This window comes from Pipra filicauda, unplaced genomic scaffold (assembly GCF_003945595.2).
Source record: "Pipra filicauda isolate LSUMZ 115617 unplaced genomic scaffold, ASM394559v2 scaffold256_size1097316_pilon, whole genome shotgun sequence".
Classification (NCBI taxonomy): Eukaryota; Metazoa; Chordata; class Aves; order Passeriformes; family Pipridae; genus Pipra; species Pipra filicauda.
This window is the reverse complement of record NW_024104372.1, coordinates 473,039-484,264: the sequence shown is the minus strand read 5'-3', so window position 1 is coordinate 484,264 and position 11,226 is coordinate 473,039. Positions and strand designations below refer to the sequence as shown.

The 11,226-nt window shown below is 43.9% G+C and overlaps 1 protein-coding gene across 4 annotated transcripts in view; it reads left to right on the top strand.

The window, feature by feature from the left end:
- Positions 1 to 363: 363 nt before the first annotated feature.
- RASGRF2 (Ras protein specific guanine nucleotide releasing factor 2) overlaps positions 364 to 11,226 on the top strand; it is a 124,791-nt gene continuing 113,928 nt past the window's right edge. For 2 of the 4 annotated variants that reach the window (XM_027742699.2, XM_027742698.2), the window contains exon 1: positions 366 to 749. In XM_027742699.2, the coding sequence (XP_027598500.1) occupies positions 465 to 749 (285 nt within the window). In that variant the 5' untranslated portion in view covers positions 366 to 464. Of the gene's footprint in view, positions 750 to 11,226 lie in introns of all 4 variants that reach the window. The other 2 variants (XM_039382120.1, XM_027742697.2) reach the window with 2 other exon arrangements.

The following is an 11,226-nucleotide window of genomic DNA, read 5'->3' as shown; positions in this document are numbered from 1 at the left end:
CCGAGAGCACCGCTGCCCGCGGGTTTCACCGCCCGAACCCCCGCTCCATCCACCCCCAGGGAGGGACGGAGGGATAGCGGGATGGAGAGATGCAGGGATGCAGGGATAGGGGGATGCAGGGAGAGAGGGATGCAGGGATGGGGGAGGGGAGAAGGGGGGCAGGGACCTGGGCGCTGCGGCGGCGGCGACTTTGCTCTTTAAATCGCTCTCCAAAGCGGATTTACGGCTGATCCCTCGCGTCACTGCCCGCGGACCGCTCCCGCCGCCGGCGCCCGCTCCGGCTCCTGCTGCGGAGCGGTGGGAGGTGTTGTGGGGCGGGGCGGGGCGGGGGCCGCGGGGAACACACGGTTCGGCCCCCGAGGGCGGGCGTAGCGCGGGGCCGGGGCCGGGGCCGTGCCGTCGGTGCTGCCCGAGCCCATGAGGAGCGGCCGCGGAGCTGCTGAGCGGCCGCGGGTCCGGGCACGATGCAGAAGAGCGTGCGGTACAACGAGGGGCATGCCCTGTACCTGGCGCTGTTGGCCCGCAAGGAGGGCACCAAACGGGGCTATCTCAGCAAGAAGACGGCGGAGACCAACCGCTGGCACGAGAAGTGGTTCGCCCTCTACCAGAACGTGCTCTTCTACTTCGAGGGTGAGCAGAGCGCCCGTCCCGCCGGCATGTACATGCTGGAGGGCTGCAACTGTGAGCGGGTGCCGGCTCCCAAGGGATGCTCGGCCGGCAGTGCCAAGGATGCTGCGCTGGACAAGCAGGTACCGCCCCGACGGCCGCCCCGCGCCCCAGAGGAGGAGGGGGATGGGGGGGAGGAAAGCCGGGCGCTGCCGCCCCCCTCGCATCTCCCCGGAGGGGTCACGGTGTCACTACGGGCTCTGGCCCCCACGGGGAGTTCCCTCCCGCTCCTGGTGCTCCTGGAGCGCTGGGAAGGGCAGCAGCCACTCAGAAAGCGGCGAAGCCGGTGGCTTTTTTGTCCTCTGCGGTGACTTTTCCCTCCTCCCTGACTCTTTTTTTCCCCCAGTGACTGCAAGCCGAATTTCAGTGGGGTGCCCGAAGAGCAGCATCCCACAAACGAAGTGTTGTGTCATCTTGATGCCAGCACTTCTTTGGTGCAGCTATACATGTCTCACGAAACTCAGCAAACAGAGGGTGCGAGGGGCCAAAGTCCCAAAAGAGCACATGGACACTCTAAGGAGTCACCGAGCTTTTCCCTGCGGGGCTGCCCCTTTCCCAGCGATGCTCTGAAGGGGTAACAGGCTCTCAGCTCCCCCTTGGGAACCCCTGCCCTGCAGGAGCGAGTCCATGCCCTGATTTGCAGCCCGCACAGTCTCGCAGGAGTGGGCAGGTTCTTTGCCACGCAGGTGTTGTGAAGCCGATCTTGCTTGAGATAGAAATGGTGGCACAACGCCCGAGCCGGGTCTCCCCTGCCTGTTTTTGGGGGAGGACCCTCAAGGCTTTGGTGGGATTCCCTCCCAAGAGGGGTGGTGGTTCATAACCGTGAACTGCCGAATTCCTGGCCCCCGCCCCCAGCTGATCCTCCCTAAAGCTGATCTGTTTGACATGACTGTGTCAAACAGGCGGGTGTTTAAATACTCTCCGTGCATTACATAATCCTGAGAAGAAGGACGCCGTGGTTGTTCAGCGTAGATAGAGATCGAGTATCTCAATCACACGCCTCCAGTTGCCTCATTTGAATTCCTGATCTTATTTGCAGCGGGTTTGAAATGTGTTTGTGTCTGTGCCTGCCGTGCCCTCGCGCCTTTCTCCCGGAACTGGAGAAACCCAACAGGTGTCAGACAGGTTTGGGGAAGTTTGGGTGGTTGCGAGGAGCGTAGTTTGAGCCGCCCGCAGGCGTTTCCCCAAGGTTGTGAGAAAGGGACGCAGACCAAAGCCACGTTCTGAAACCCAGCACATCGCCATGCTTGGCTAGAGTGGTCTCCTTTGCAAAGAGAGCTTTGGTGCTTTCTTGCCCATTTAGCACAAATACTTGTGCTTCAGCAGCCTTCAGATGGTACACGGTTAATGAGTGAACTTTGGGAGGCTGGGATGGCTGTAGTTTTGTCATATTCACCCCTCACACTCTCGCTCGTTACTTTGAGACATGTTTTTATAGCATTATAAATGGAATATTAGAGGATTCCCCAGATGAAATTAAACATGGATGTTGCCATGCCTGCTTTAGATTGTACACTTGTTTATCGATAGTGTTGTTAAACCACATCTTCATGAAGAGAACTGTGTGAAAACAAATCCTTTCCATATCTGTTCCCTTAGAATCTTAAATTGTGTTTTTATATTGATGAATGAGTTGTTCATAATTGCATTTAGCGGTGCAGAGACAAAATAATTACAGATCATGAAGCTGAGCTTTATATTGGTTTAAACATCAGCTATGTTGGTTTTCAGCAATAGCGGGCTGCTGTTAAAGAGGCAGAAGAACACTTCATTTTTCTTATGGGGTGCTAGTTTTAATTTTCAAGGTAGATCACTAGAATCATCTTTTGCTTCACCCAAAACGTTTATTCAAAGCTTTCGAGTTTTAGTAGTTTTTACAGACCTTTTTTCATTAAAGTGCACCCTTGTTTGTGTATACATATAGACATAAACTTTTGCTAAGGTGTACAGGAAAGTCCCTTAGTGACTAAAACTGATCCATCACAAGAAGAAAATAGAAAGATTTGAAAATTAAACAGTCTTTTTAATTCAGAAAATGTGCTTATATTCTTACAGGTGTGAAGTAATAAACCACGAACCTCTTAATTAACAGAGGCACACAAAGTTATTTTTTAATTAATCCATCAGATGATGATGAAAACTCAGTGTTGCACATGTTAGTTAGTGTAAAAATACTGCCTAGATTTAATTTAATTTGATTTAACCACACAAATGTATTAATGGAGTGAAAAAAATGAGAAGTTCTGTGCCAGTGTTTGAAGAATCAGATCTCTTTTCTGTGAGGGACAGAAGAAAAGAGTAATCTCTTTCGGTCTAGGTTTTATTTACGTAGGTAATTTAGACATTAGAGTGATAATGTGCTATAGAATTACACAAATGAGGGAGAGAAAGCAAAATTAATCACATGAGAGACCTCCATCAGCATATTTTGAGTGGATATTTGAAAAAGCAATGCATTTTCTTCAAGTTATGTAATGAAGATTATGGAAAATGCTTGTGGGACACATAGATTTTGTTTTCCTTAACTTGCGGATCCTTTTAATTTTAGTTTTGAGTTGTTTTGGAATTGATTGTCATGTCCTGTGCCAGGTGAAACTGGTAAGTTGTCAGAGCTCAGTGGGAGGAATGTTGCAGCTCTGCTACCTCACACAGGAGACTGAATTTTGGTAAACAGATGTGTCTAGGTTTGGGTTATCTCCCAACAATCCCAGCAGTTGGATAATTCCATATTTAACCTCTGTTGGTGCTGTTAGGCTCCTCCAGCAGCCTATCATGAAGGAAGAGTAAAGTATTACAGGAACCACTATTGTGTGGAAGATTCCAAATGCCTTCATAAGATTTGCTGTAATATTACAGTGTTAAAAAAAAATTGCAATGACAGAATGTGCTTATTTTGTCTTTTCCACTAACATATTAGTATGAATTTTTTTTCTTCACAAGGATATTTACTTCAAAGGAAATTCTTTTTAAAAAGTACAGCACCTTTCTTAGTAATAATGAGTGAATTAATTGATATTCTGGGAATGTGGGATCAAGTTGAGTGTGTTGCAGATAATAAATGGTTTGTAGGGGGAGGTTTTGTTTTTATGGAAAAGTGTTTTGATCTCCATCAGAATTTAAAATAGTTTTTGTAAACACCAAACCGTTGTTGTTATAAACACTGATTTCACATTTCAGTGATGCCTGCTCGGCTGGTGCTAAAGGAAAAAAAACTCAGGAGCAGTTAATTAGGGGTGAGATAAGGAAAGGGTTTAATTGTGCCAAGGCAATAGATGTTACAAGACGCGCAGGCCCGCTGTGATCGAGATGTTACATTTTATAATATTATCTGTCCAATCCCAAGTGTGTCCACCCTGTAGCCTTTGCTCTGGTCTGCCCCGGGTCCACCCCCTTAGAATTGAGTCTGGGGTGTATTTTGGGACCACCTTTTCATCATTCTCATCATCTTCAGAGCACAAAGGGTACACAGTCACCCAGTTCTTGACTCTGTTCTGTTGTTCAGGCCTAGATATGGGTGTTCTCTAAACAGTATAGGCCTTGCCTTGACAAGAGACTAAACATTGCCAGTGAATTCAGGGGTGGATTTGATATGGGGAGCATAGAATGGGGTAAGAGGGTTAAGGCATGTGTAAACTACTTGTACTACAGGGAAAGGGAACGAGGGCTGCTGCTTTTAAAACCTACTTATAAAACTTACAAAAATTAGAAAAATAAAAAACTAATAGGGGCTTAAGGCATCATCAGAAAGATAAAAACAAACACTAATTTATTGAAAAAATAACAATGTGGAAGAATCTGAGTTTCAAAACAGCAAAGTAACACATGGAAATACTACATATGAAAATTTTCTGATATTAGTTAAACTGCTTCTTCCCGTAGGAATTGTGGGCTGTGAAAAAGGGCAGGTCCCAACAAGTCCTTCACTGTGACACTGAGAGACTCAGAGAGAATAAATTTCAGCTTTTCTGTTAAAAACTCTGGAAAGAGAATGGCTCTGCCCCAGTGAGTGGTTAGTCTCTGTTGAAAGTGAAGTAAAATGCTTAAAACAACACTTTCTGCAGTGTTTCATAGAAGGTTGGCATATGTTATCCAGCAAGTTCATAGATACTTTTTTAAAATACTATTGGAAAACAAGTGAATAGAGGAATGTAAATATTATCATTATTATTATTGTCTGCATTGGGAGGAGGCCTGTATGTTTAGATTCCTTCATAACTGTGCATTGAATACATGGAAATGTTCTGATACAGTTATTAATAACTGTCTTAGAGTATTTAGGCTTGCAAATGTTACACAATTTTAGCAGAGACTATTCTTTGTATCTTGCCTGCAATAATCTTCCTTCCACTTAGCAAAATTAAATGCAGTATTAAGTCCCTGTCCCCACAGATTAGCAGAATCCAATTATTTGAATTTTTTTCTGCTTACTGTAGCTCTGATTTTGTAGAGGATACAGTGATTTTGTGGTGTTTGGAACCTCTCTGTTTTACATACTTTCCTTGATGTGCTAAGGCAACTATATGCTACCAACAGCTTTTGCTGTACTTCTCAGATAGTTTAGTATATATATAACCTGATAAGAGCATCTAAAGGGCATTTTTTTCTGAAGATTTAATGAATTAAATGTTAATCACTTTTATTGGGCAAAAGGCCCCGTGTTGTTCACCTTCCCATGCCTGTTTCATGTAGCAGGTGGCTGAGGAGTGGTGGGGGGACTTTTTGGCACCTTCGGGTGTTGCATTGTCCATAAATCTTACTGCTTGCATGTGGGCAAGTAACTCCCTGGGACGTTCCAGTGCAAATGTACACCAGAGATGACCATGTTTTAGGAATTTTCTGTAGCATTTAAAAAGTAATAGATGACTTTTTCTTCTCAGCATCTGACAAGAAAAAAAAGTGTTGGATTTTCATCTTCTCAAACTTCTTTTTTTTTTTTTTTTTATGGAATATCTTCAACAGAATGAGTTAATTAAAAAAGATGGCTATTGGTCCTCCTGGGAGTAGTGTTTTTGTAAGGTCTTCTCGTGAAAGAGTCTTATGTGAAGACAGCTTCGGGGTAACCTGTTCTTGTTTTAGTTTCCCAGGTTATCTCTGTCCCCTGCTATTGTCTGGTCACTGCCATTAGACAACCATTCACCAAAATACTCTGGTTCAAACAATTCTGTTTTGTATTTAAGGGGTAACTGAAAAGCAGGTTAGTGGCTTTGCACTTCAGGAAAGCTGCAGCCAAGTGGCTGCCCTTTTCTCTTCATGAAGAATTGAAAAGTGAGTTTACAATGTGCCATCTGACCTCAGGCAACATGTGGTAAATAAATGGAAAAATAAAAGTAAATTAATGAAACAAACAAATGCCAAAAAAACCCCAAACAAACAAACAGAAAAACCTCTTCTGATCTCTCCAGGGACTGAACTTTGCTGTTTGATAAATGCTTTGTGTTTACCTGCTTCCTTAGTAGTGAGCACATTTTGTGAACAAATGGAAGAACAGGAAAATCTGACAGCTATATTTATTGCTATTTTGCCAAAATTTAGGCATTTCCTTCTAGCTCTAGGAAATGTTTGTTTCTTCCATAGTTTTACCAAATGAGCTGTTTGTAACTGTGCAATTGAGGGGAATGTGCATGGCTGATAATTGAGTTACACATAGATGAAGTTTATTTTTGACTTACCTTACTCCTGAAAGATTGGTTAAATTCACACAGACAGAACTTGGACAATATCGATGACATTTAATAGTTTAATATTAAACCTTTGGCAGCTTAATCCACCTCCAGTGACTTCGGTCACGAACCAGTTTTCTGTTCTGGAGTGTCTGTCACCCTTGAGAGCAAAAGGCAACAAAGGACACCTACCTGAGTATCTCAGAGAGTAACTGAAGGTTCATTGGGACTGATGGTAGTAAGACCAGATTTTGGTGAGGCAAAGTATTATTGAAAAGAAACGAGGGGGTGAAGTCCTCAGCATTTCCCTGCAAGGTATCATAAGATCCTGAAATATTACAGTGTGCTCCAACAGAAGTGCATCATCCATAATTAAGTTATTGGATAATTAGATCCCAAGGCAAATGGCATTTGGCAAAGGCTTATTTGTGGGGTTTCTGGGAAATCCTTTTAGCTAACAGGTGAAATGTCAGCAAGCAAATGACTGGAAGCACAGGTTAGAACTAATTTGGAAATAAATCCCAAGGCATAAAGACCAAAACTGTCACACAAACACCATGTAGGAATAATGTGTCTCACAGTCCCAACCTTAAACATCACACAAAGGCTGTATGAGGTGACCAGGATCTGCATAGCTTGGTGTAGCTCGTGCTGTTGATAGGAACATTCAAATTAAATTTCAAATATAAAGCATCGTAACAGTTTAACATGAATTTAATTCTTCCACTGGTCTTACAGCCTGTGCTACCACTCGTTTCATTTCATCTCCTTTGTTGGTGGAGTTGCTCCGACTTGGCTTAATCTGTTCAGTTCCTCAAATGTAAAAGGAACATTTCTACAAATGAAAACAAATTCTGAGCACAAAAATAGCAAGTCAGTCACTTATGTGCTGAATAATTATACTTCATTTATATTAATTTGCCTTTATTTAATTTTTGTAATTGATTTGTTGGTTTGGGGCTTTTTTTCTTCATCATTTAAGCAGATTGGTAACTAGCTGGACATGGTTTAGTGCTGAACATGACAGTGCTGGGTTATCAGCTGGACTTGATGAATTTAGGTGCTCTTCCATAGACCTGCTGTGGGGCAGAGGGAAGTGGGTAGGTTTTATCTGAACTGAGAACAGTGTTGATGTTTGTCTTCTGTCTGACTGTGGACCAGCCACACCAATGCACAAAGAAGGTGCTGTCAGCCTGTCCCCATCCTTGAAGGAAAATGAGATTTTAGGTAGTACCTCTTGATTTTTTTCTATCTACCAGCCATTGCTGATGCTGAGGATTGATTCATGGATGGTTTTTTTTTAACACTGCGCCTCTGCTCTAAATGTTTAGGACTATATGCTTGCAATCGAGCTTCCAGCGTGGGGTTTTTTTGGTTTTTTTTTTGACTTATCAATCCCATAAGGTTTTCTGTTTGAGGTACAGAATCTGTATATATAGAAGCAGAGGCTTCCCCAAGTCAGTCCGGCCATTTTAGTATCTTTTGGTGCTTGTCATGAGCTCAGAACTAACTTTTTTAGGATGTGTTTATAAACTGCCAATTCTGAACCAAGTTATATTATCATTTTTCATTTTACTTCTGGAAGCGTTTTTTTGTGGCAGATCTGATCAGCTCCACCACTTCTTAAAAAAAAAAAAAAGGATTGTGTTTTAACAGCTAAATGGTGTAACTATTTAAAAGAATCTGGGATTATATTCTCCTCTTTCTTCCCGTGGCACTGTGGAACAGTGACTTTTGTCCATCTTTTGCCTTTTGAGGCTTTTGACTGTGATATAATGGCTGAATAACATGTTGTTTAATCATTCTGCAGGCTTGAACCAGTGGGATTCAAGTTCCTAAGTTCTGCAAGATGTCCATTGGAGTGCAGTGTGCCCTTTGCAATCTTTTGAACTCAGCAAGCTCATTAAATTGCTTTAATTAATTTTATTTAGTTCATTAGATTGCATTTTAGAAATGCTGTGCCTCTAGTTAACATTCCTTGAGTAAGCCATAAATTCTCTGTAAATGTCTATATCTGTGCAGTAGTGGAGTGTAAGGCAGGGTGCTTTTCATGTGCCTTCAGGTGCCTGACCTGAGCTGGATACCCTGGCAGAGAGTGAAGTCCTGGCCAGTGGAGTCAGCACAGTCTGAAGAACTGGTCACCCCATCCTAAATTAGGTGTTTGCATCTGTTCTGACATTTTCTACACACCACTGGTGTTTTCTTTTGGCTGTTTTGGGTACGTGCTGGCTCCTCACCTGTTGAAAGTGTAGAAAGGCTGAAGGTGACCACTGTTTCTTCATTCTGTTTTCTGTTCCCTCCTCTGCCTTACTCAAGTTGTTTCTCCTGTTTCAGCAAATCTTCTCAGGAATTGTGGAGATCATGTTCAACCTATTTCACAGAGTGTCTCTGGTGTCCTCCAGATTGAAATCAGATTTTATTTTTAACCCCATGCATTATGGAGGCTCAGGCATGACAAGAAAATTGCAGCCTTCTTTTTGCACTAGACATGTTCTCTTCAATTTGGCACTCACGGAATAATTTTAGTGAACTATTATAAGTACTTCTTCCTAATTTGTTGAGGAAGAAGAGAACCGCCCACCAAGCACACCTTGCACTGCCATCCTGTCACACAAGAAAAATGGCCTTTCGTCTTGCATGCAGCAAGCTCCAGCAGAAACTCCATGACATCCAGAACAAGTGGTGGATCGATCTAGCTGTAAAAACTCAACTATGCGCAGATACGGGTGATCACAAAGGATTCTATGAGGCCCTGAAAACAGCGTGCGGGCCTACATACCAGGTCCAAAGCCCTCTACTCAGCGCAGATGGTCAAACGCTTCTGTGGTGGTTTGAAACTCCCAAGAATCTAATTTTTAAGTTCAAGCCCCCCTCCCACAGTTTGCCACCGTGAGAGGGTTTAGTGATGGTATGGACTTGATATCTTTTTCACCTCATGTGGAGAGTTTTCAGACAAAACACAACCATTCGTTATTGGGGGAAGGGGAAAATATTTACAAAGGTTTATTTACACCCACATATATATTTACATTAAATTAAATTTCTCCTTTTCTTCAATAAAAGTCCAAGAAGAAAAGATAAAAGTCTTTCTATCACTTCTCAGGCCACAGTTCCTTCATTTCAGTTTTTTGTGGCACTGGTTAGTGTCCTTCATTTTCCTGAGGCAGCAGATTTAAGTATGGCAGTCAGGATTTTTATTCTTACTTTGTGGAAATTTCAACCCTGAGCCCGAGCCTTCAGGGGATTTCCTTGTAGATCTTCACTCCTCTTGGGTTAGAACATTGAAGGCAGCTTTCAGTTCAGTCTTACCAATGCTCTTTTGCTCTGTCTCAGCTCGACAGCTTGATAGAAACAGCAACAGCAGCAGCATTTCGGGACTCCCTAAGGGTTTGGAAGTCCACCCCTCCTCTTCAGAGAGTCTCTGGTTTTTGGGAAAATAATACAGTCGTACCCCAAACCAGCTCTGTTGAGGTTTCCTCTGTTTTGTTGCTGGCTCTCCCTCCTGCAGGAACATCTCTGTGTCTTTCAGCCGGCTTCACGTTATCTCGTTGCTACTGGCTATCTTTTGGCTTTTAGCCCTCGCTGTCCCTATTCAGGACTGCTCCGCTGCCGCTTTCAGTGTCTTCTGCTGCTGCTGACAGTAAGGAAACTCTTCCAGCTCTGGATTACGGGACCTGGTCCAGCTTTGACACTATACTGGGTCTCCTGTAGCCTCGGCTGGGGGCTGGGGGCCCTTGGTCCCCAGAGGGGCTCACTGGCCCCCTGCCTCCTCATGGCTCAGATCATGGCTACCCCCCTTCTAAACTATCTTCACCACCTTCTCTTCCATTTCTGTGGGCATGTAATTTCCTTAGGGCGCAAGTGGACTATTGATTGGTCCAGTATTATCAGTGGGGCAAACCATTACTACCTCAGAGAAAAGGTTTTTCAAACCACCACAGCTTCTAACAGATAAAACCTCCATTCTGAATTGATGGTCTGAACACCTTCAGACTCTTTTCAGTACCAACCGTGTAGTCCAAGACTCAGCTATCCAGTCCATCACACAACAACCAGTGAAATATGAATTGGATACTGCCCCCACTTTAGGAGAAACCCTCAAGGCCATACAGCAGGTGAAAATCGGCAAGGCAGCTGGGGTTGATGGAATTCCACCTGAAGTCTGGAAACATGGGGGCCTTGCACTCCACGCTAAATTTCACGAGTTTGTGGTGCGCTGTTGGGAACTAGGCAAACTACCATCAGACCTTTGTGATGCAGTCATCATCACTTTGTATAAGAAGAAAGGTACTAAATCAGACTGCTCAAATTACGTGGTATTACTCTGCTCTCCATTGCTGGCAAAATCCTGGCAAGAATACCCTTGAACAGACTAATACCCACTATAGCAGAAGGAATTCTACCTGAAAGTCAGTGTGGTTTCAGAGCCAACAGGAGTACCACAGGCATGGTATTTGTTCTCAGACAACTGCAAGAGAAGTGTAGGGAACAGAACAAAGGTCTCTATGTAACCTTTGTCGACCTCACCAAGACTTTTGATACTGTGAGCAGAAAAGGTCTATGGCAGATTTTGGAACATTTAGGATGTCCCCTCAGGTTCCTTAAAATGATCATCTCACTCCATGAGGATCAGCACGGCCAAGTCAGATATGGCAATACACTTTCTGAGCCCTTTCTAATAACTAATGGTGTGAAACAAGGCTGTGTTCTTGCACCAACCCTATTCACAGTCTTTTTCAGCATGATGCTCCAAAGGGCCACAGCAGACCTCAGTGATCAGGATGGTACCTACATTTGATACTGTATTGATGGAAGCCTATTCAACCTAAGGCAACTGAAGGCCCACACTAAGACCTTAAACCATCTTGTCCGGGAACTGCTCTATGCTGATGACGCCGCC